Genomic DNA, 26,234 nt, shown 5'->3' on the forward strand with positions numbered 1-26,234 from the left:
TGTGTCAGGTCAAACACAAATGCAAGAACAATCATGCCACTGTGCGATGTGTTCACTGCTACAGATACACATGTGGTAAATGCAGACTACAGATACCATGGCAGTGCCAGGATTGTGAGTGATTGCTGAAAATGTTGAAATGTACTCACTCACTTTTTATTATTATTTGTAAATATGTGTACAAATGGTTGGTTTTTTGTACTGTTTTTATCAATAAATCTCAGCAACAAAGGACATACACCCATGTGTGTTGATTTCTCCCTAAGATGGCAAACTGAAACACTCCAAGTTGGTGACTTTTGGAGATTTATTTCCCTGGATGATTGAGAATGCATCAAGATGAAACACAAAAGGAAGTGCACAGCTTTTAGCAGCTCCCCCACCCCCTCATCCACACACCCACACTCCCCTCCCTCCAGAATTCCCAGATAACAACCTAATTTACATATGAATGACTAGCCAATTTAGCTTCCACTTGGCTGAAGCTAAAGCTTAGCTAAAAGCCATTTGGCTGGTGGCGGGTTTTAAAGGTAGAAAGGTAGAAGCCTGGGACTCCTAGTTATGGTGTGCTTTCTTCCCAGCTTCAACATGCTCTCAAAGGATTGTACTGCTGTGTCTTTTTCTGTTGTGAAAGAAGGAGCTCAGTGTTCTTTGTCCCTCAGCTGTGTGTGTCTGTGATTTCTCCAAGATGACGCAAAGATGCCTGACCTTCCATGGCAGAGCCTCCCACAGAACCAGTCTCTCGGTCATGACCCTCTTCCCCCAAGATTATTGTTCTCTGGGAAGCCGGAGGCAAATGGCAAGGTTAATCCAATGAATATTGGCTAGAAGTAATCAAGTGATTAATCAGCATAGCATTTAGCTGACAGAGGAAATTCTGGGGAAAGATTTATGGATACCAAACAACAGTTAATAGAGAGGAACGCTGTAACAGAGCTACATCAGAAACGCTGTAAACATTACAGGTAATAATTGTGAATGGGAGAGATTTGTTAGCTTTCAAAGAAGAACTATACCTGAAAGTTAATCAATGTCAGCATTTTAAAACACCAAAGCAGGTCTTTTTGTGCAGTTGATGCATTTTGCTTTTACATTTATTCTTCATCCATCTTTTGCCAGTCTATTGAAACAAGCACATGAAGTACACACACACACGCACAAACAGACACAGCCACACATGCATGCACATGTCAATCGTGAGTAAAAAGAAAAAGAATGTAGGAGGATGCGATGTAATGAGGTGGGCAGAGCAATATTTACTTGTGGTGGCAGAGTAAATTTGCATGAAATGATGCAATGTGATGATGGCAAATTCAGGAAGTTTCCACCTACCTTTCAAACATCATTAAAAGATATATTTGACAGGTTGTTCACTTAGGATTAGATGGCACCCACAAACACACACTGAAATTATATCAGATATTAGATGTTAGATATTAGCTCAGAGTACTACTGTGGCTTAAAAATGGACAACATTTAGCATTTTGCTGATACAATGTTGGTCATTGTTTTGTTACTCATTGTATTTATACTAAAGATTTGCCTATATGTGGCTTTTAAAGCAAAGTAAAATGTGTAGAAATACTTTGCAGCTAAATATTTTTTCAAAGATTATATTTCTTGTTTCAAGACTTTCTTGCACTGATTCTATGAAAGTGTTTTTGTTTAGACTTGAAAGAGCATCGGACCTCATGCATATGCTTTGATTTGTCTGAAAACGCCTGCTAAATTGGACAGTTTTGCAATTCCCTGTGATATTATTTGATGCACTCTGCACTTTGATGTAGCCCAGTGAAATCAAGCCTTTAATTTTGCCACGCACCAAACTTAAAGTCTAATCTCTTCTCTTCAAGGGGAGGGCATAGGTGCATGAAACAAGGACTGAGAAGAGGAAGTAATGACTTTATTCAGTTGCACCTAACATTTCCACTTTCATTCTGCTGGAAGGGTGGCAGGAGAAGAAGAGTGTAATTGAGAGGTGATGGGGAATGGATGGCAAGGAGTAGGTCAGAGGAACTGGCAGGGGCAAAGACTCATGAAAGTGAAAAACCTATGACGGTAAGAAGGAGTACAGTATATAGCAAGAAGGTGCAAGAATGACTGATAGTGACTAAAATCACTGGTACATTTATGCCTTGAAGGGACAGGAGTGACAGCTGACAGTTTTTTTCTATTTTAAAAATGAGAGAAGGGGAAAGGTTGATCCTCTGTAATGGCAGCAGTGGATTCCATTTATTCCGATGTAATGATGCGGCTATAAGGAGGTCTTACCATAAAAGGATCACCAACTATTTAAACTTGTGGGCCTCAATATGCTACAAATGTCTTCCCCTACTAAAGCATTAAAAATACATGAAGTATTTTCATTGTCTTAAATATCCTTAATGTTATAATGAATATTAAATATACAAGTATGACAGTACCTGCATTTATGGTAAATTGACTCATTATAATATAGTTCTTTTCTACTCTACCCGAGCACCCAAAGCGCTTTATACAACATGCCTCATTCACATCCATTCAGACAAGCACTTTTTTCTATGCCTTTTCTACATGCATCAGAGGGTAACTTGGGGTTAGTACGTTGCCCAATTTGGATACATTGAGAGGGTCCTCACCAAGAAGCTCGAAAATAAACACCTTCAAACTCAACTGAAATTTGCTGCTGCCCATGTGCACAAGCCAAATGCCTTCTGGAGAACAGTTTTATATTCATGAACACGATGATGAGACAAAGAAGCTTTCAAATGTAAGAACACTGTATCAATTAAAGCATGGTGGTGGTAGCATCATGCTATGTGGCTGTTTTGCTGGCACATTGCACAAAGTGGATGGAATAATGAAGAAGCAGGACTAACCTCAAATTCTTGAAGTTGCTGCCACCATTGCATCAAGTCAGTTTGTGAAAGTCCTTCCCTCCAGTCAGCTTTAAGTGGTGTTATTGCAAAGTGGAACGATTTAAGAACCACACCATGAAGTTACAGAGTGAGGTCGTGTTGAAGTCACCGATACTCCTTAGACTCATTAACTGTTTCAAACCTCCTCTGGCATCAGCATCAGCTCAAAAACTATGCGCCCAGGGCTTCACAGCACAGGTTTCCACTGCCGGCACCTGTAGGTATGACATACAGGTGACCCAGTACTTGTGTCCTTTCAGTGTGTCTGAGACCATCCACTTGTTTGAACAAGTGGATCAAGAATTGTAACTTTGGGATAACTCAAGGAGGTCGCCTAGGATTTTGAAATTCATAACATAGGTGCATCTACTAAAATATTGCGTGAGTTAGAATACCAGTGACCTGGAACTCAAGGTCAAGCTCAGAAGTCAAGTTTTATAAAGAAAAAAAACCCCAAAAAAATGGCAAACATAATAAAAAATTCCACCTAGGATCAGTGTTGGTCAAGTTACTTGAAAAAAGTAATCAGTAACTAATTACTGATTACTTCCACAAAAAAGTAATCCCGTTACTTTACTGATTACTTATTTTCAAAAGTAATTAATTACTTAGTTACTTAGTTACTTTTAAAAAACACGATTTACAACCTGAAGAGGTGATAAAGCGATAGATCTTTCAGCCCAATTCTACTTTTTCTACATAATCCATCATACAAAATGTAATCAAATGGAAAAGTCTCTTTTTTTAACTTGTTTTATCAGTTTTAATCTTTTAACTTTATGCATCAAGCAAAAATTTAATTATATGCAACATTCTCTGACTTGAATAAATTAGTTTAACATTTAAACCTATTTTCTACACATTCCAGCACATAAAATAAAATATTTTTTGTGTTTACACTCACTCTTTCAAATAAATGCAATTAAAACACAGCAGGAAATAAATAAAGTCAAAGACTCAGCGGTCCTGTTGCTCTATTTTCACCTGTAAAGCAGGACTGGGGTAGGCGGAGGTTTACCCTGGTGCAGGTGTGCCGCGGTCAGTTGAAGAATCCGCGAGTTTCTCTGTGAATTTCCCATTAAGTCGTAGCGCACTCCCGGTGCTTGCTCGGAAGTTTAGCGTTTTTTTTCGCTGTAAAAAGAAGTTTTCTTCCCACGCACGATGGACGCTAATGTTTTTGTCACTTTTTATGGAATCAAACTCAAAGTAAGGTCAGTACTTCCACGCTTTAAACGCTGCACGCTCATACTCTCTCCCACAATCGATATGTGATCCATTGTTGATCTGCACACAGCTGTTGTCATGAACGTTGCACTCGCTTACGTCACTGTCATGAGACATTCTCGCAAAAAATCATGGTTTTAGTAACGCAGTAACGCAGCGTTCCTACGGGAAAGTAACTGTAATCTAATTACCGTTTTTGCAATAGTAATCCCTTACTTTACTCGTTACTTGAAAAAAGTAATCAGATTACAGTAACGCGTTACTGCCCATCTCTGCCTAGGATGTTTTAATTGATATCACAGGTGCATCTCACAGGTCTCAGTGACCTCTACCTCAACTTTTCAGATTTATACTACAGGTGTATCTACTAGGAGACTGCACTGGTAAGAAGAAGTCAAGTTTGATTTTATTTTCTTGCCTTACCCTTGTTCTCCAAACTCCAGGGTGTCTTTGTAGCTCAATCTTCACTTCAGCAGCTTTTGATCCACCACATCTAAGTCTTAGAAGATGCTCTGTGTTATTTCACATTCTAACCAGTTTACTGCACCTTTATTAGAAGGAGCTTGACCCTATATAAACCAGTTAACCTAAATAATAGGTTCAAAATGGCAGAAGAGCCAACCACTTCCCCACACTAGATCCTTGATTCTCTGTGGGATTTAGAGTGCAGCTACTTTCTCACACACACATTTTTATTTTTTTGAGGGGGATACATTGTAATAAAAAAAAAAGACTTTACGACCAAAAAAACCCCATTAAACGTGAAAATGAAATGAAAGAAAATGAAAGAAAAATTAAAATCTAATAATTGTTTTGCAAAGAATAAATGCTTCACGCCACTTGAGACACGCACACCCACACATGCTCATGAAGGAATCTAGGACAGAGCCTTATTTTGATGATTCATGGCATATTCGTTTAGCTTAGCACTGAGTTATAATTCCAACCCAGTGTCTAGTATGCATTATGCAGCATTTCTACTTGGGACAAAAAAACAACAACACACAACTCAGATTAGCCCTGTCGATTTCCACAGCTGAGATTAACTCTTTAGCACAGGGCTCCTTCATGCTGTGTGACTGCTCCGCTCTCTCGATTAGCCTTGTGGCCTGAGTGCTCTCAGCTATTTATCCGGGCGCTCATTCTGCACAACACCTTTTTCTCTCCTTGGAATAAATTGCCTGGAACACTTTGTTGCGCAGCGAGAGAAGGAAAGAATGGGCCGAGACACCTCATCTCGTGATCTTATGAGGCCTTGGCCGTCCTTGAGCCCTGTTAAGAGGAACATTGTTCTCAGTGCAGGACATATATGTCTGTTTATGTGTGTGTGTATGTGTATGCTGCATGTGGACTACTGCACACAAAGGATATGAAGAACCATTTTGCTTTAGGTCAAGGCCGTTGACTAGTCTTTCCTTTTTTTTTTCCTTTCCCAAGAGTCACATTCCAGAAGGGGGAGTGAGAGAGAGGCTGATAATAGCAGTACAGGACACAGAAAGGTGGAAAGAGGGATTATGGGGATGATGGAAGTAGTATGGCTTTTCAGTTGTGGCAGGAATTTTTGTGCTTTACTCTAAGGAGATCATAAGATAACAAAAGATGGAAGGAAGCAAATAAAGGAAGTAAATTCATACCACCAGGTTTTCAGGTAGTATATTGTAGCTACTGTAGCTCTTCTTGCCTATCACCTGTATTTCTCCTTCTTGTTTGTGTCAGGGTTATCTGCCATCGCAAACCTTTCTTTTCTTTTTCCATCTATAATGTTTCTACCGGTTCAAAGTTACAATTGCGTTTTTAGAACGCTATCCTCTGCAGTTACAGGGATTATTCAAAGTACTACACCGCGGGGAAAAGTTGGCAGTCAACAGAGTCGGAGTCAAATATGTTAATGCAAGATAATAATACCCTCTGCCAAAGAAATAAGAATAATTGTGAACGAGGACCTCTGTGATTTATGTTTCACATTACTGTACATCTTCGACCTTACCCGCCAGATATTTGATAATGCAAAGTAGACCAAAGTGCACAGTAAGTAAGAAAAATGTCTTTCAGAGAATGGAATTACAGCAAAGTGAAGTCTTAGATAGTTTTAATAAGCTTGTCTTGTAGAAATGTATAATCTATGCAATAGTCTAACGCGTACCCTGTAAGGACGGTAAGTATGTACTAGGGTCATGTAGACCCCAACACGCATGTTGCTTTTCAATCTCAAGTGGAAGGGTGGCTGTCAAGAAGAGTTAGAGTGGTGTTATCGAGATATGAATCCAGTCTTAAAATATTTGGTTCTAATATTTATCATGTGTACAAAGACGCAGTGAGCGTCTATAATCATCTATAAAAAACGATGGAGGCTCTTTCATGGTTTGGGACTGCATTTCAGACATTAGTGTCCTTTCAAAAGTGATGGAAATCTCAACACATGTGCTACCATCAGACGTTGATTCACCATGCAATATGATCTGGAAAGTGTTTGATTGTCATGGGTTCATTTTAAGCATAACAGAGACCAAAAACACACTGCTAGTGCAGTAAAACAGACAACGGAGCACTATCGGTCATGGAATGGCCTCCCCAGAGCCCGAACCTCAACATTACTGAAGCAGTGTGGGATCATCTTAACAGAAAGAAGAACAAAAGGCAGCCAACATCCAATGAAAAGCTTTGAATGTCCTTCAGGAACCCTGGATAACTATTCCTGAAGACTACTTAAAGAAACTGTGAAATCTAGGCTTACAAGAAAGAAAACTTATAAGAAATCTTCCCTTAGAGACTTCAGGCTCTTTTTAATTATTAAATTATAAAAACTCTACTTTCGGCTGATATATTCTATATTTCCATGTATGTTTGTACATGTTTAAATAAATAGCTGAACCTATTTAATACTTTCCTAGCAAAATACAATTACATTCCTCCTACCTCCTGATTTAAGAAATATTCTCTCTCTTTAAGTCCCAACTCAAAACTCACTTGTTCAAAATAGCTTATCCCACATAACCTCTCCACTCTGCTATTTTAACTTTGTTTTATGTCTATGCTTTTATGATTGTGTAAACTGCTTGCTTTTATGTTGCTTTTATTATTCTACTGTGTACAGTGTCCTTGAGTGTTCTGAAAGGTGCTTACAAATAAATTGTATTATTATTTATTATTATTACATGCTGGTTGGTTCAAGATTTTTGCACAGTACTGTAGTAAGTCAGTCCTTTTTAGCTCAAAGTCCAGCATGATCTGTTCAGTTTGACTTGTGGTAACAAAGAGATTGAGACACATCAGGGCACCAGTATAAATCAAACAACAGGCTTTCAATTCTTGACTATAAATCAATCTTTAAGCCTAGATTTAACAAGCATGGTCACAAAGCAGATTTAATCCCACTGAAATGCACATGCAATCACAATGCAAATCACAACTAAATTTTAAAGGGATATAATGTGATCCATTTAAGCTCCGCAGATAAGGCTTGTACATCTGATAAGAGACAGCTGTCTATAGCTAAAAAAACATTAGATGAGATGAGAGACTCATCAAGCAATGTAACTGTCACTTGTTTGAAGCAAGTGATATTAGTGTCAATTAACGTGCCATACAGTAAGGCTTGACCCTTTAAAGAATATTCATATGGTGCTGATTTCACATTTGTGACAATGTAAAAAATTTTAAAAAATTACAGCTGTAACATTCAGGAAACCAATTACAAGTTACAAAAGCCTTACAGTGATGCTAATGCACAAATAAAGCAGTTAACACTCATCACCTAATGTAAGCGTAACCCCAGTGCCTCAGTAAAGCTCATCATCTGCTAAAAAACACAAAACACACATTTTTATCACAGAGACACCTTGTGAGGGCTCCCAGCGGTCACTTGATGGAGATTTACCTTACCATTACAAATTCCTAATGCTGATATGAAGAGCTGAACTGCACATTACTGAAGTCTCCATATTCCAACTATCTGATTTTATGATCTGAAACTATAAAAGTAACTTTTCATTATGCACAAATAATCATTGTATGAATGTGGAATCATTTTTGTGCCTGTTAGTTTGAATGGGTTCAGGGAATCATATTCATTTGTCTAGCGTATTGTTCTAAATACATAGCTTTCCTAGAAAATCACATATATTGAGAGAAGTAACACACATTAGCACTTATTCTAATGAGCCCGATAGCGGGCAAGCAAAGAGCTGTTATGTCTAAATGAAAGTCCAAAATCAGCTGGAGCAAACTGTAAGTGTGTATAATCTACACACTTATCCAACAGAATAAAGGAGTTGAGTTTGCAAAGAGCAAAGTGGTTTTAGTTATTTATTTAGTTATTTATTGACCTCCCGTGCTGCCATGATGTTGTCATGTCAAAAGTGGAATGAGGAAAAATGTCTTGTAGATTGGGGGAACAGCTGAGCCAAACTAAGCATGTCTGAATGTGCGCATGCTTGTGTGTAGTCATGCTTCTGTTGCATGTCCACATGCAATGAGCATAAGAGGCCCACATGATTTCCCCTCTGTCCTGCTGTGCTGACCCTTCCCACTGATGAAAGGTAGTTGACAGAGCAGAAGTGAGTGGTGTGTGAGTGTTTGTATACTCTGGAGAGGAGACTGAGGGCAGGTGTATCATTTTTTCTGCCTCTTCTCACAAAGGAAAGGAAAGTGGAGAACTAAAGTCTAGCTATTTGAGACTGTTCTCATTGTGCTCTCTTATGAGTCATGAAATCCACCTGCTAGGGTTTGCCCTGGGTTGATTTGGCTTCCACGTTTTGTTCCTGGATATGTAGATTTGGCATCTAAAGTAAAGATCTGGCTTTTTTCCCCCCTAAGTAGCTGTTTTTCCTTTTTTCAGGGAACAAAGCCAGCCTTTTCATTGTTAATTACTGCAAAGAGGAAACGATGCCTTGCATGAATGAACATACTTTTGTTCATTATGCTTATTTTGGCCTTCAGAGCTGCCTTCATGGCAAATAATAACAAAGTTCTAGAAAGATTTTTGTTCATGTTCACATGGCACCATCACACAGTTGCTGCAGCTTTTTCAGTTCCACATCCATGTGTGAATCTCGTGTTCCACCTTATCCCAAAGATGTCATTTGAGTAAAGTGAGCTAATTGTCATGGTTAAGAAACCAATTTCGAGTGATCTGAGGTGTGTGACATGGTGTGTTATCCTGCTAAAGCAGCCATCAGAGGATGGCTACACTGTGGTCATAACAGGATGGACATGAACAGGTAGGACGTGGCATCTAAACAATGCTCATTTAATACTAAGTGGCCCAAAGTGTGTCATGAAAACATCGCTCACACCAACAGGACTTTTCATGCTTTAATGTTGTTTACACCAAGTTCTGACCCTACTCTCCAAATGTGGCAGTAGAAATTGAAACTCATTAGACCAGGCAACATTTGTCCAATCTTCTGTCATCCAATTTTGTTAAGCCCATATGGATTGCAGCTTTAGTTTCTTGTTTTTAGCTGACAAGAGTGACACCCCGGTGTGCTACTGTATATGGTATGTGTTTTAAGATGCTCTTTACATACCTTGTTTGAAAAGAGTGTTTGTGTGAGTTACTGTTGTCTTTCTATCTGTTCCAATTAATCTGGCCATTCTCCTCTGATCTCTGGCATTAAGAAGACATCTTCACTCAGAGAACTGCTGCTCACTGGATATTTTCTCTTTTTCAGACCCTTCTCTTTAAATCTTACACATGGTTCTGCAAGAAATCTCAGCAGATCAGCAGTTTCTGAAAGACTCAGAACAGCCACATTCAGAGTGACTTATTTCACGTTTCTCTCCCGTTCTGATGGTCAGTTAAAACGTCAACAGGTCATCATGACCATGTCTAAATGCACTGATTTGCTGCCATATCATTCGTTGATTAGATATTTGTGCTAATTAGCAGTTGAACAGGTGTAGGTGTGTATGACCAACATCAGCAGTTGTGATTAGTTAACACATGGCAAAAGAGCTGCTATGAATTTGGTTGTTGTGTCTATATATTGCAGTTTAATCTGTAAACATTCATGTGTGAAACCTTTACATGCTGTAGTGGGGAAAAGTTGAATACAAAGCTAAAAATAAATGAATACATAAATAAAAGTAAATGTAGAAGAAGAAGACATAAAAACAAACCAAGAAAGCAGAAGGAAACAGCAAAGAAGAATCAAAATGAAAGAAACACAAAGGTTCTAGCACAAAGAGCACAGCAGCTGCCCTTCACAGCAGCCGAGAACAGCGGTCCGCCGGCTCCACTCGCTCTCTCTCCCTCTCAGACAGGACCGGCGACAGAGTGTGGACACCAATTCATAATCCACCTCCGTCCCCTCCCTCCTTCCCTCCACCGTTCTGCACGGCCCCCCTCTTTTACAGCATCAGCATGACGAGGTTGCTATGGTAACAGCATCCCACTGCAGAGGCAAATGTGAGCAGTAATCGATCTTTTCGTGTGGCTGCATCATGTACATACATAACGCTGTTGTGAAACGCGTCACGGTGAAAAGCCAAGTTTGGTTTGGGGGCGTGTTGAGGGTGATATTCTATACGTGGCAACTGTAGCGAAAGAGAGGGAATAAAGACGATGAAGGCAGAGAGAGTGGTTATCAAATGTATCATGTATATGTCATGCAAGAGTAAAACAAACTTACATGTAAAAAGACCTTAAATACTGATATTTAAGGAGTGTTGATTGAGTCCTATGTCATCTAATATATTGCATAACATGCAAATAAACGAAGATGAGGCTGGAGAGACAGAAGACTTTATCAACTATTCACTACCCCCCTGGATTTATGTGTTTAAAAGCTTTTTTTGGGGGGACACAGTAGCGATAAAAACCACTCCAACCTTTTTGACCATTGGAACCATTCAGCATACTATTTTAAACTTTCATTTGTTGAAACTTCATCAAACAGCAAACACTGATATTAAACCAGGTAAAAATGTTTAATATGTCACAGGATTGTAAGCATCGTCACTGTTACCATGTTACTTTAGCTCTAGGCAATGATTTGCCCAAATTCAGCCTCACAAAGCTTCTAGCATGGATGTGGACATGTTCTGTGGTATTTGTTACAAGTGCCACTTTCTTTACTGTAGTTTAATCATTTAGAGGCCACCAACTTGTCAGTATGTGTTATTTGGATAATCTGAAACTTTAAATTGTCCAGAGGTTCTGCTGTGCATTTAAATCTAAACTACCACAACATAATCATATTTCATTTATAATTATCAGCCCAAATCTACTGTTCTTATTGCTCACAAATCTTATTTATAAGATTTATAATCTTATTTTTATAAATAATTTCCTAAACACACATAAAATTCTGAAAATGCACTTTATGATTAATATGAAACAACTGGTATCAATAATTATTTCTTATTTAAACCTTACTGCCATAAAGGACCATTGAATTTAAATATTAACGAGAGATGTCACACCCATGCACACAATGCTGATGCAGTAACCACCACTTCAAATGATGACTTTGAAGTTAAGATGAAAGAACAGGGAGAAAAAAAAGTGGACAGCAAAACTATATTTGATTTCAGTGGCTGAATCTGGCTTCTACTATCCCTCTCGTGCATGGTGTTTCCCTCAGGCAACAAACCAAATGATATATTTTTGATTAATATATCAACAAGCCCCCCCAAGCTCTCAATAAGTTTGGTGGATTATATTTTTTTCCTCAAAAAACATTCAAATTCATACCATACAGGGCTAACAGTAACATGCAAGGCTTGGACAGCTGTAGGGAATTCAGGACTATTCAGCCTGAGGATAGCATCTGTGTAGCAAATAAATACAAATATAAACTGTAGCTCTTTGTGTGGCAGTTCACCTGTCGATCCTATAAACCTGCAGTTATTTATTGACTTAAACAGCTGGAACAAACAAAGGGCATAATTCCACTAGAATTAAACTTATTCAAATTATGATATAATTACATTTTGATATTACCCCAATTTCTTTTGTAAATATGCAGTACATTAGGTGTGGGAACCATATATGCAACATAAACCCTAGTTAATTCCCCAGTGTTAGGCTCCATTAACAAGTGAGTCTCTGCAAATCAAGCATGAGAGCTGTGCTTTGCATTTGTCAGTTTTTATGGACCAGTGTTGATGCTGAAGTGTGGAATAAGCTTGGCAGCCCGTCACGCACGCTGGCCAAATTTTATTTTGCTTTATTCTTTTCATGCGGCAGAAGTCGTGTACACACCTTCTTTCAGCTGCATCGACTTGGGAGAGATGCATAGTCTGTGATCCCAGAAGCACAGAAGTCTGAGGAAGCTGGCAGGAACATGGCGGGCCGTTTGTCAGCGTACGCATCAGTGGTCAACTCCATCTCTGGATGGAATCATTTTGTGGATTTTTGATTTTTCTTTCTGTTTGCATTTAGCTTTAGTAACTGCATTCTGTGATGTGCTTATCCATTTCCACCAAAGTAAATGTCCATTCTGTTCAGCCATAAAAGTCATCAGTAGCAAATTGGCTGGTGGGTTAAACTTGGATGGGTTTTATTGCAGCAGGCTTTCAATTCTTAAGCAGAAAAACATAACAATGGATAATTTATATGTACTTGCAACATTTCTGTTTAATCTAGATGTCTAAATTTAATTAAATTTTTGCAAGTCCGAAGTTTGTTTTGTCTCCAGAGGATCCTTCTGCTTCCTGAGAAAAGAGGGGGATTAAATAACTAAGCTAAGTAATTCACGGAAGTGTATTTTCTGATAAAACTGAGTGATTCTGTCCTCTACAGCTACAGTCAAAAAAAAGTGCACCAAATTTGACAACAACAATGTCACTTGTATCTAAGTAAGTAAAATATAACCTTCATGCGTGCCTCTTACTGCTGGGATAGCAGACACTATGTGTTTAAATGTGGACCCAAGGTTTTCACCTTGCGGCTGTGGTAACTTTACATATCATGTGTCAGGCAGAGGCAGAGGACAAAGTCCAGAAACACTGGCTTTGCAACAAACTCACAAGGGGCTGAAGCTTATCGCACATTGATCCTGTTAACATGCTTCCAGCCATGATGGCAAACACAGCTACACTGGCTTATTGTAAATGCACTGTACGGATGCAGCTGCGTAAACATGCTAAACCACTATCTGTAATTCATCAGTCCAGTGTGAGACATCCCTTCATCGATTGCGGTGTGATTGCAGCTCTGCAGCTTCGCTCAGAGTCTACTCAACTATAAATCCATCTAAATTCTCATCTTGTTATGGAACCGAGAGAGAAAAAGGCCATGGTAGAAGACAGAGGGAGAGGGGGTGGAGGGCAAAAAGACAGACCAAGCCACTCTGGTGTGGGAGTTGGAAGATTTGAAAATTATCTAATAAGAGAACGATATGGAGAAAGAAAAACAAAATGGGCAATTTGAGATTGAGAATGTAAGTGCAGTGAAACCGCCAATTTGGCAGTTTGGACTTACACAGGGGCTCGTGTTGATTTTTGTGTACGTGGGTATACATTTGGAGGTGTGAAACCAAAAAAACAGTCAGCCTGTGGGGCTGAATCCATTTTGAAATGACCTTGAGTGCCCCCGTAGTCAGCCAGCCAGTGTCCTGCACCAACCAGATTCAGCTTCCCTCTTCATATCTGCTAGCTGAGAGAGTAAGAGGTGAGAGAGGAGAAGTAACAGAGTGAGAGATGGAGTGGGTCTGTCTGTCCAGTAGCTTATAAAAAGTCCATTATGGTGCGCTTCTATCAGTTTGGGCTCTCCCAGATGGACCCTGGAGTAAATGGACAGCACCAGAGAGCTATAAGCTCAGATTTGATGTACGGCTGAGAAATAGTTCTGTGTGTGCGCGTGTGTGTGTGTGCGTGTGTGTGCGATTTTGTGATTGTTTGATTGTACGTGTGCAGGAGAGTGTGTTTGGTCAGACGGCCCAACAAAAGAGCCAACGATAGCGACCAGCAAACATTTCTGTGCCACTACTATTTGTGCATTTCACTTAGTTAACACAGCTGTTTTACCATATTACAATAAGTCTCCCAGCCACACACACACACACACACACACACACAAACATGAACATGCACACAGCCCTCCCAGCAGGCTTAAATCCCGGCTCAGTCTGACAAAGGAGCCTGTGGCTCTAACTGACTCTGGCCCAATCCCCTACCACTGCCTGCTGCTTTGTATGGCTCAAAACTGCTTTACTGCATGACGCTTATTTATCAGCTATATTTACTTCTGTTGTGCTGATGTGTGTGCGCGTGTGTCTCCGGGTGTGTACGTGCCACATCCTGGCCTGCATGGTCTTTGCTGTCATATCGCTCGTGTCTCCCTTCAGATGCAGCCAGAATGTCTCTATGCTGATGGGTGCCCACCAAGGGATGTGAATGGGATTTCAAGTTCTACATGCTACTTTATTAGCACTTTGAGGCTGAGATGAGATAGCAGCCTTGGGCAAAGAGGCAGATGAGAATGGTCAAGAGCCACTTGTTTTCTCTTCTTCTTAGCAGTTGGGTTCCAACTAGGCAAGCAAGTAAAGTGGTTATCCTCAAATGACCAGCAAACCATAGACTTCTGGGAAACTTTTCTGCTTCTGCACATCCAAAAATACATAACTGCATTTTACGTTTGATTGACATAAGTTTGGCAAAAAGAAACATGATAACAGATGTTTATTGAAATTTATTGAAATTGTATTAATTTATTAGCACTTTGTTAGCGCACAGTCCAAAGCCAATGCTAAAAAAGCTTCAGTGCTAGCTGTGCTGTTAGCTCTACTAAGCATGTATCATGCTTAGTTTTACCACACATAAATGCATATATAATCCCTGCTCCCAACAGAAATCAGAAAGCTCATCCAAATGTGAAAAAAATCTGAAATGACTAACAGCTTGCTTTAAAAGCAGGCCGGAACTGCAGGAGCTAATGACCTGTGATTATTTGATCTATCTATTTGTTTACAAATTTTAACTATACGACTAGCGATTTGTTCATTGCCGTGTTTTTGCTCCACAGACAACATTAATGCACAGCCACGCTACAAATAAAATATCAGGTCTTAACCTGTGCTCCTAACCAATCAGAGGATTATCGACCCTACTAATGACTACAAGTGATACTGCCGGCTATACGTGGGAAACAGGTTCCCCTGACGATGAAGAGACAGCTAAAATTGTTTAGGGGAAATGTAAGGATAAAAGACAATAAGACTATTTCATGAAGTGTGCAATGACGTGTCCATTAAAGTGCAGTTCAGAACATTAAACAATATTGTGTGGTTTGTAAAGGTCAGTACTCAGGGGTTTATCTATATTGATTTCTCCTTTCTATTGCAGTGGACTCCGCACTGGTGTCCATCTAAATCCTCTTGTGTGCTGCAGACCTGACGTAGAGAGAGAGAGAGAGAGAGAAGAGGAAGCGAGATAGAGAGAGCAAGAGAGAGCGCAATAACAAGAAAGAGAAAAATAGTCCTCCCTGGTCTTCAGCAGTTGGGGAAAAAAGTCTTTTTTTGGACACAGTTCACCTGATTCTGTTTATAATCTTTCTGAGTCCTTCACCCGCTGATTCCCTCCTTTTCTGCTTATACAGTGCTAAGCAGTAAGTTCAATATCACCAATCAGTCATGAGAACGATATAGCGCTAATGGCTCAGTGGTCACGAGCGAGAGATGCCCCCGCTTAATGGTCAACCCCATCGGATCTGTCAATTCCACGCTTCTCGTTTGTCGTCTATGTGTAGGCATCCATGTGTCATGATCCATGATCATGTGTAATATTTGTTTACACCCTCTTGAACTCCACTTCACCCTTCTCTCCTCCCCTCTTCCCTATCTATCAGTGAGCCAGCAGATAGTTTGGTATTTGAACGGGGAGTTTTGTTTAGGTAGCATAATTGGGAATTCAAACTTCAATCCGAGAGTTGAGAGAGTGAAATCCGATATTTGTGCTGTTAGCTGTGAGCTGCTGGCAAAAAATAGTCTTTGTAACCGGTAAAAACCCTTTTTATTGAGAATAATTTTTCATGTTTTTGTGCTTAGGTGCTCAGGTTAGAGGACTCGTTTGCTTGCCTTTTCACTTTGGTTACGGAAGAGTAGGAGGGTCTTTGGAAGTTTTTGTTTATTGTTTTGATCACCGCTCATCTCGCGGGGGGCCAAAGCTCATCTCACATCGATCCTTCTAACATGCTTCTAAATTCTCATCTTGTTATAGAACCGAGAGAGAAAAAGGCCACAGACAGAGGGAGAGGGGCTGTAAGGCAAAAAGACAGACTGTGAACCTCTGGTGTGGGAGTTGGAAGATTTGAAAATTAGAGAAGAACATGGAGGATGAAAAAAAAACATGATCATTTGAAATGTATGTGCAATGAAACAACGCCAGTTTGCCAGTTTGGGCGCAAATCGGGCCTCGTGTTGATTTGTGTGTGTGTGAGTTTATGTGCAGATAAACTGCTGTTCAGTATCTTGGACCTGGTTGACTCTTCCTTTGGTGTGGTGAAGAGTGGGAAGTCCCGAGTAATTTTGTGTGTAGGTTACCTCTTGACCAGGGACGTAGCACATGCTAATGCATTCTGGTTGCACGACGTTACATTTTGCCAGTTCTTCATTTACATGAAGCTGAAGTGTAGGCTGCTTCAAGGGAACTAGGGGTGTTGGGTCTACTACGCTACACCTCCGTTAACTTGTGAAAAACTCTAAAACTATCTGTTGTCAATGCAAAAGACAGGTACAGCAAAATCATAACTTATTTCTTGCATCACATGTGTTAAGAGTTCTCATAATGAAGGAAGGTTGGAGCAGCACATTGGTGTGGTGGTTATCAATGTTGCCTTAAAACAAGAAGGTCCTGGCATCAATTCCAGCCTGGGGGCCTTTCTATGTGGAGTTTGCATGAGGGGCTCTCAGGCTTCCTCCCACAGTCCAAAGAGATGCATGGGGTTCATTAATTGGTGAGTCTAATTGAGCGTGAATGGTTGTTTGTCTTGATGTGTTAGCCCTACAACAGATTGGTGATTTCTTCAGGGTGTACTCTGCCTCTTGGCCCATGACAGCTGGGACAGCCACCCACCTCCGGATAAGAATTGGATAAGCAGAAGAAGATGGATGAAGAAAGTTTGTAAGCGAGTCGCTATATTCATTTAGTTTTGAAGTCTGGGAGAAGACAGCCCGCAAGCGGCATGCACCAATCATAAGAAGAAGGAGAGGGACAGCAACTGTCAACCATCTATCATCACTTTCTAATGGCTTGTCCATCATGTGTCCAGTGCTAGGAAGCACAGCAACACTTCAGCACCCCAGTGGAAGCGCACCATGACTGTCTTGTTCACTCACTGGTTCACAAACTCGGTGACTCCTTGAACTTTGCCATGTCTCATTAAAATTCCATAGTTCGTTGTTGCCATATTTATTTTCAGTTCAGTTATACGTTTCTTTTTGTCTGCTTTCAGAACTGCACATGATTATTTGCAGCCAGCAGGTTGTAATGCAGTAATAGTAATAAATCACACAACAATAGTACATCAAAGATATTGAGGTGGCACATAACCCAGGTAGCTACCACAACTGAAACAAGGGAGTTGCAGTAGGCTAACATTAGTTTTTAAAAAAGAACTTACTTCCAGATGTTTCTTTAGGTTGAAGGTGGAGTCTTTTGACGCTGAGAGCAGCTTGTTTGCTGGCAAACAGAGTTTGCGTTGCACGGTCAGATTTCACCTATCCCTTTCTTCTTTAAATGTAAAGTGGTGTCGAAATTTCCAAGTAAGAAATGCATTCCTGCCCGTGGACTGATGGTTCTGTTGTGCTGGCTCCGTGTCCATTGTGTAACTGATGCCACCAACATTAACAGGACGCTTACGTTAGAGCCTCTTATTGTGTGTTTCCTTGGGTTTCCGGCAATGTGTGGAATTACCAAAATCTGAAAGGGGATAGCCTAACATATGAAAAAGGAAAAGACCGCAGTGTAATCCATTTATTTCAATAAATTAACTGTATTCTAATTATCACCTATTCCAGCGTTAACTGTAACGGAATAAAGTTACTCATATTTTCTATTTTAAATACGTAACACCGGTACATATATTCTGCTACTCCCCAACACTGTCTACACACTTTTTTTCCCACATGCTCATCTTGCAACATCTTCATAACAGTGTCTTACATGAATGAACCAACTGTCACATAATTTTTTTTCATTGTCAAGCACTTTGTGATTTTTATCTATAAAAAGTGCTATAAATAAATTTTACTTCCCTACCTATGTCCAAAGAGACAAGTGGACAAACTAAAGGAAGACAAATCTGTGCATTGAGGGAAGCAAACTTGAGTGTACAGTCTCTGTAAAGAACTATACACTCAAGTAAGGTGATAAAGATTTTGAGACCTTACTCTTCTGTCCTGCTTCACTGACCTCGAGCACTTACTGGGCTTAATTTGCTCTGGACCAGGATTGGGCTCAAACTAACTCTACATACTTTCTGAAATACTTAAAGTTCAATTTAAAAAAAATCTAGACTGTCCAGTTAAAGTGGTATGCATCGAGGCAGATGACTTGATTGTTTCCTGTTATAGAATATCATAGATCATTCAGCTTCACTCAGATTTTCTACCCTAAAGTCACTGATGAATGTGGGATGAGAACATATAGGGATGGGTGGCCTTAACAAACACACCTTCTTAACACCCTTTGTTTAACTTGGCCAATTAATGTTGTAGAGTCTTTACCTTACAATATAAAGCACCACGAGGTGACTGTTTTTGTCATTTGTCACTATGTAAACAAAACTGAATTGAATTGGATGCAAATAATACGGAAACCACGGGTGCTTTCTTACCAACAACGGTGTCAGGTAGTGTAGACATTTTCTTCAACCCTTGCTGAATCTTTTGTCTCCCAGGCTGCAGTTTCAAGGAATCTAACAATGAGTCAAGCTTGAGCTTGAGAGTAAAACTAAAAGAGCAGTGAAAAAGCTACCTTTTGACGCCATATTTCAGCTAATGAATGCTGCTTGTTTAGGAGGATGACTAATCTTAGTGTAGCGTCAATGATGAGTACAGTCAATAAAGCCCAGGACTGTGGCAAAGCAAGCCATAAATTTCTGGGAGCACGATACGCTCGCTCAAGGTCTCACATTTTCCGTGTAAAATATGACTGTAAAACCTGCAGCTAAGTAAGTGGGCGTCCGTACCACGAGCTGACCCGAGAAAGATTGCGTAATGAAAACTCCTTCAAATCCCTGGGCATGCTGGCATGTGCATCTCCGTTCTGTGCTTGATTGTCTAATCTGATGCAATGCTGACATGTGATTTGTTTTTAAAGAAATGATTCAATTAGATGAAAATGAAATCTGTTAATTGTCTTATTAAATACTTTCCTGGTGCACCATTTGCTCATTTTAGTTTCTTTTAAAAGTAAACAAACAGACCACACATGTGCACAACAGTTATTTATTTTACCCACGGCTGTAACCTGCAACAGCGCAGACAGCACGTAAACAGGATTATTACTTTTTTTCCATTGATTTAAAAAAAAGGTCTTTTGTTAAATGATCACGTTGAGAACAATGCAGAAAACGAGCAAACGGGTAAAGAGTTTTTCCCCCCCACCAAAGAGTTGATTCTCTAAAAGGCCAAATTAAAGGGCTGGTAGCAATGGGCGTTTGTGCAATCATGGCAGAGCCTCAACACACTTCCCAGGCATTCACACTTGCATGTGTGAGTGTGTGCGTGTGTGCCGGATAGGGAGGATATGCAACGTCTCTGTTTTTCCTTGGGTCAACTGCTTGATGGAGGCTAACGCGAGGAAATTTCACTTTTGCTCTCTGTAATCGAATACGCAGACACACAATCACATTCCGTGCAGATAATGTACCTTAGATACGCCACGTGTGTCAGCTCCTTTTCCATAAATGCAGCTGCTGCAAAAAAGATCCCATTGGGTAAGAAGAATCCAGATGGAGAAAAAAAAAGATCTGTGAAAGAAAAGATTGTTTCCCCCCGCCGAGGGAGTTGATTAAGACTTGCATTGGTGAAACTAAGCCTACAAATCCATTTGAACCAGACAGAACGGCCTGTACACATGCCTCCACGTTTCTACCAGCTGAGATGAAACTGACTTAGATATGTTGTGTGATTTCACTAACTCTCAGAGACCGACTTAATGCCATTTCCAGAAATGCTCACCGCTTATGTGAGATGTTCACATATTTGATAGATCAAGTCCCGCTGGTGCATTTTATATGTGTGTGTGGAGTCTCATCTCCAAGCCAGAACTTTTATTTACTTGGTTTGCTGCGCTGAACCATCAGCATGCGTTCAAAAGAAGATATACTTCTTCTTTTTTTCATGTTTTCCCCTCCTAATGTTCCCCTCTAATGAGCCAGTTCAAATTTGCTTCCTCCTGATTTTCTGAGATTATACACTAGATTTGACAGTCTGTTATCTGTTACCGCGCTGCGTGTGCTAAAACGTCTCGTCATGTTCTTTAAATTTCCTGCTACAAGGACTAAGCCAAGGAAATGTAGGCGTTTGTACTTTTATTTTGCCAGAGTCGTGTTTTGGATGTACTTGAGCTTTCCTGTATTTTTTTTTTTACTTTTCCTGAACATAAAAGTGAAATGTGGATGGTGATGAGCGCTTATTTACGACAGCTTTTAAATTCAGGTTTGATTTGCCCATGCAACCCATGGAGCCCTCATATATTTTGAGCGGTACCATGTAATCAAAAGGAAGTTAAGATTAAAATGAAAAAAAAAATGTCTGTTATTTTTTTCAGACCCGTATGATGACGACCTGAAGGTGAAGACCCAAAGACCACGATCAGCTGACCAGCCAGGTGTGTTTCAGGCACAAACAGGTGAGTATTATGAGTGTGCAATGGTGCCCAGAGCCTGGAACGAAAGAAGACAACCTGACCTTTACAGGCTGTATGTCCCACTGAAAATCCTCAGTTTTCTATAAAACAGTTTTATGAATAATTATGTAAGGTGTACCTTTTCCTTTTCGGTGAGCAAACCTAGGGCAGCTGCCACCTTTAATCATTCACTTGTGTGAGTTTGTGAAAGTGTGAAATTTTTGAGTCGGCGTGTGAAACTTGGAAAAAATGGAAAGGACTGGGAAAAAAAAGAGTAAATTAATCAAAGACTGATCTATTAACCATGAGAATGTCACATGCATGTATGTATATATAATATAATACGAATCGGCCTTAAACATACAAGATATTCCATGTTGCATGCACATGCATTTCCATATTCATATATATGGCGTAGAGGAGGAAGTCCCTTAATAGGAGGGAAACCCCTGGGTCTATCTTGTCCTCATCCTACCCTGTCTACCCCTCCCCTTCCTTGCTTCTTCCCCCATTCTTCTAGTCCTCTAGGCATCTGTGATGAGCTTAAGCCCTGACTCACAGCATGTTAATGAAGATGTAATGCGATTAACGGACATGCAATTAATTTGATTTCCTTCTTTGCCATGTGATGACGCCTCCATCAAAGGACACGGCGCTCATAAACAATTTACAAAGAGAGAAGTGGAGGGACTTGGCTCCTCGTTTTCGCTTTCAAGGGCGTAGCTCAGTGGAACAATGGGACCCTCTCCACAGCTGCCTGGAGAACTCCAAATTAGACTCCATCAAGTCTAAACACCTAATCTCATATGGGTGCTTACAACACAGAGTCGAATATGTACACACACAAACACACACACACAGAATTGCTTTGAGACTTAAAGGCCTTTAGCGGTGAGATCATACGTGTTACCATAATTCCATTAATTAATTGAATCACCTTTAAAAAAAACTTTCCTGGAGCATGATCATCATCTTCATTAATATCCCGTCAAGATTTATTTACAATAACACTCTTAGTGTGAATAAGTAAAGAAAAAAAGCTACATCGTGTCACTTTCATCACCTGTCACACATTCCCAAAAGTTTCTTTTTTTACTCCTTGTTAATTGCATAGGTTACAATTTTGTTTGTCTTTTTTTGTTGTGATGTTGCACCGGTGTCACTGCTTTCCAAAAGCAGATTTTGATGGGTTTTTTTTGTTTGTTTTTTTCATTTTTTTACGGTAAACAGAAGAGCAGAGGAATCCGAGAGCCGCTAAACAGCAATCAATAAAGCAAACATCTTTTAATGCTGGCGGTGCTTCTGTGAAAACTGGAAGCGAAAATATACTTGAAAATTGTCACACATCTCCAGTAATAGTTTTTGTCTGCTCCATTTGTTGGGACATTTTAGGACTCCGTTATAAAGCGAGGAATTTATTGTAATTACCCTTTATGGAAATCATTTTTCTTTTCCTTTTTTTGTTGGCTTTTTGCATTACGTGCCACTTTTACATAGCAGTATAAACTTTGAGCTGCAGAGCTGAGATCATCTTCTACCTCTTCCTCGTCTCTTTTCTGTTTAACCTGAGGAGACACCAGAATCATGACACTCCTACAGAGGAGGCAGGGTTTTTTTTGTAGAAAGTGGGGTGGCGTGGGGTTACCAAGACCACTTGGAAATTGGCTGAAAATTTCATACTGCCTCTATAAAAATGCATTTGGAGACTTCAGCAGTACATCCGTGTGAAGGCACCAAATTAAGCTGTGAGATAATAAAGTGCAGTCTTGTTACAAATGTGTTTTATTTGAACAAGTGATAAAAGGAAAGAATGATTTCTCTTGTTATTCAACCTTAGCCGCGCATCTGACTCTCAGGATCATTAAAAACACTGTGCGTATATAACTATCCTCTCCATGTTCATGTCCATCTTGCTCCTTAGGTGACCCAGCAGCGGAGGAATGGTCGCAGTGGAGTGTGTGTTCTCTGACATGTGGGCAGGGCTGGCAAGTGAGGACCCGATCGTGTGTTTCTTCTCCCTATGGGACACTGTGCAGCGGTGCCCTGCGGGAAACACGCATGTGCAACAACACGGCCTCTTGCCCAGGTGAACCCGGAATCACAGGCTCAGGTGCGTTAACCGGCTGCCTTTGACCAGCGCCTCATTCACTTCTCCTGACTGTTTTATTTTTGCTCACAGCGAGAATGCGGTGGGTTAATTCTTTCTCTGAGTGCCATTTGTCTGATGCTCAGCTTTACACAGTAGATAAACACGACATGGACTTCACACTATGACTTTTTATCTATTTTGAGTCTTTTTTTTGTACAAATGCTAGTAAAAAAAACTGGTTGGTGTCCTGTCTCTTCAGTGCCGCATACACCCACCGCCTTTGTTTGGTACAGCAAAAAATGTAGCTTTAACCCAACCTCACTCAACCATGTAGCGGTTTGTTTCTATTTTTCTTCCTTCTTTTCCTTTCACAAAAGTGTTAAGAAAACAGAAGAAAATAATGACAGTGTGAGGAAGGTAGGCAGTATACTCACAACACGGACACACACAAGGCCAAAACACATGTAACCGCGGTTTAGCTGAACAGAAGGAGAACGCCACTGTGTCATTTCAGTTCACAATGCAGGCAAAGCTGGAAGAGGGAGAAAGAGAAAAGGAGTTTCTGTGTGTGTGTGTGTGTGTGTGTGTGTGTGTGTGTGTGTGTGTGTGTGTGTGTGTGTGTGTGTGTGTGTGTGTGTGTGTGTGTGTGTGTGTGTGTGTTTGAGAAAGCGAGACAGACTGACAGCCTTGAGTTTGATGTCACCCAATCTATTAGACCTGCCACATCACTGAAGTTAATACTTCCTGGACTCTCTATCTTTAGCTCTCCTCTGCTCTTCCACTCTTCATTTCTTTCCTTTCCCTTTTTCTTGTCTATATGTATCACCAAGTTGATCTTTCAGAGCATAATGAGCAGGCAAACTTTTGAAAATGTTTTAATTTTGCAGAGGAAACTAAGCCTGTCGAAGCAAATGTTGAACTCATTCTGTGCAAAATAATCTGTGCTCACATTTCAGTGGCAAGCAAGGAAAATGTTCAAAAGCTGAAGTACAAGCGAGGATTTCTTTCTCTTTTGTTTGTTTTTTCTTTACTTTCATTGAAATAGGTCTCATAATTTGCAGTGACACCTCCAAAATACCACTGAAATTACATTTTCATATGCGTACTACAAGAGTGGGTGGGTGCAGTCGGCTCTATCTGCTTTCTGCAAAACTGCAGCAACGAAATGAAGACTTTGAGGTTTTTTCTTCTTTTTTTCCCTTTTTTTTAGCAACACAAAACTGCTCAATCAAGCTGGATGAAGTCACTGAAAGAATAAGTGTACACAGCTGCTGCTGAACAATGCCAATTCTGTTTTGCTTTGATTGCCAGGCTTTAATGTTGACTAGATGGAATTATGAATTTCTGCCTGTCCTGCATTGGTTTGATTTGCCTGATTAGAACAGAGGTGAAACCCTGTATGACCTGTATCTCTCTCGATGGCCCCTCTTGATGGCCCCTCCCCTAATCCACTGCTAATGCTGAGTGAAAAGTGTTGTGCCATACTGCAAATTTTGGTGTTGATCCCTTACCAACTAAATATCTTTTTTATTGAACACAATTCACTAGACTTCATACTGCGCTTACGAAGTACTGTCATTCTAGTATTTATCCTATACCCATACCAGTGTTGATAATGATACTATCGATACTGAGATCGAACTGCTGACTCTAACAAAAGTACAGTCAGCACACCCTCCTTTACTGTGTCGGGCATCCTCTCTCCACTGTAGCCAGTTTCTTTCTTTCTTTCTTTCCTTTTTATATAGATTTAGTTCCATGCTTAAGGCCGTCTGGGATGGTGTTCTGGAGGGGGGGTTTTGTTTAGGCCCATGCACAACAAGTGTACTATCCCAGGAAACGGGATTTGATACTGTCTGACATTTTTTTTATTTAATAAAAAACTATAATATTTGAAGTTACCATTTTTTAAAAATTAAAACTTAAATACGACTTACCACCTACATACAGTAATAGTAAGGGACACTATTCATGTTTTCTGGTCAGTACACTTCAGTTTACTGCTAGCTCATATTAGCATCGCTTTTACGTATACAGTGAAGGTAGCTAAATGAACCAAGCCGTAGTTGATAATAACAGATTCTAGCCTTTTACCCAAAGTTGACCACATAAAGTAAAGTACATTTTGGCCTTACTTAAGTTTGTTTTTTGTTTTAAGTTCAGTTCTTTTAGCTTTTTGTATGCATGTTCGTGAGAGCTTTATCAGTGACTCCTCTGTAAAGTATGTGGCACAGAATATACTACATGTGAGTAAAGACTCGGTGTTTACTGATGCATCCCAGACCCCGACTAGTTCCACCAATTCCAAAAAGAAAAAAGCCAGAGGAACATTTTTCCTCCCTGTCAGTGCATATGCTAATCTTGTTTTTATGCAAATTTACCAGCCCGATTTGTATGTCTAAGTGCCTCATTTTCCATTCAGCGTCGATATTAATATCCTCAGCAGCTCCTTTGAAGGGATATTGGTTGCTGTGTTATGTTCCGTTTATTATTTCATTTTCCGCCGCTCCTCTGATGTTTTCTGACGTGGTTCTGGAGGGGTTTAGGGGCACTCCAGGGATCGTCTGAACGGGATCACACCAATTTAAAATAGATGGGGAATGTGGGGATGGTAGCAAAAAGACATAAAAGTCTTTAATAAACTTTGTGTGATTGACTTAAAAAATTATATGTGTGTGTGTGTGTGTGTGTGTGTGTGTGTGTGTGTGTGTGTGTGTGTGTGTGTGTGTGTGTGTGTGTGTGGGTGGGTGTTTTTTTTTTTTTTAAACTTTCCTTCTCTTCTTTTGTGGCGTAAAATCTACACTCTCGCTTGATTTGGTAATCTATTTACTTTTGGATTCAAGCTGATGTTTATGGCTTGTGGCAGGCACACACATGCAAACACACAAATCAAGGATATAGTCAAGTGGAATTAAAGTGTGACTTCCTACTTTTCTCCTAAACAAGTTAGTTTGCTTTGCTTTTTTTAGTTGGTTTCCTTTTAAAAAAAAAAGCATGAATTTTCCCTTCCAGACCTACTGCACAGAAAACAACAGCCAGTTGTGCCAAAATATGTAATGTATTTATGTATGTCATCTATTCAGTTCCATATACATTGACTTGCTTGTGCAAATATGCAAGACACACAAGTATAAGTGAAAACATGCGCACTTGGTTTTTCCCAGAGTGGCTTGAAATGGAGTGCAACGTGTAGACTTCAGTTGGTAGATGAGTTTGCCAGATTTCTG

At 40.0% G+C, this 26,234-nt stretch overlaps 1 protein-coding gene across 12 annotated transcripts in view; it reads left to right on the plus strand.

Annotated features, from left to right (window-relative positions):
• The window catches only part of adgrb2 (adhesion G protein-coupled receptor B2), a 266,514-nt gene that overhangs the window by 102,170 nt on the left and 138,110 nt on the right, over nucleotides 1-26,234 (plus strand). For 11 of the 12 annotated variants that reach the window (XM_085446299.1, XM_085446289.1, XM_085446294.1 and 8 more), the window contains 2 exons: nucleotides 20,841-20,921; nucleotides 22,840-23,028. In XM_085446299.1, the coding sequence (XP_085302425.1) occupies nucleotides 20,841-20,921; nucleotides 22,840-23,028 (270 nt within the window). The remainder of the gene's footprint in view (nucleotides 1-20,840; nucleotides 20,922-22,839; nucleotides 23,029-26,234) is intronic. The other variant, XM_085446292.1, reaches the window with a different exon arrangement.

Source organism: Copadichromis virginalis, linkage group LG22 (genome assembly GCF_057382275.1).
Source record: "Copadichromis virginalis isolate Kocher_CV1m ecotype Utaka linkage group LG22, C_Virginalis_male_GT1.1, whole genome shotgun sequence".
In the NCBI taxonomy this organism is placed as follows: domain Eukaryota; kingdom Metazoa; phylum Chordata; class Actinopteri; order Cichliformes; family Cichlidae; genus Copadichromis; species Copadichromis virginalis.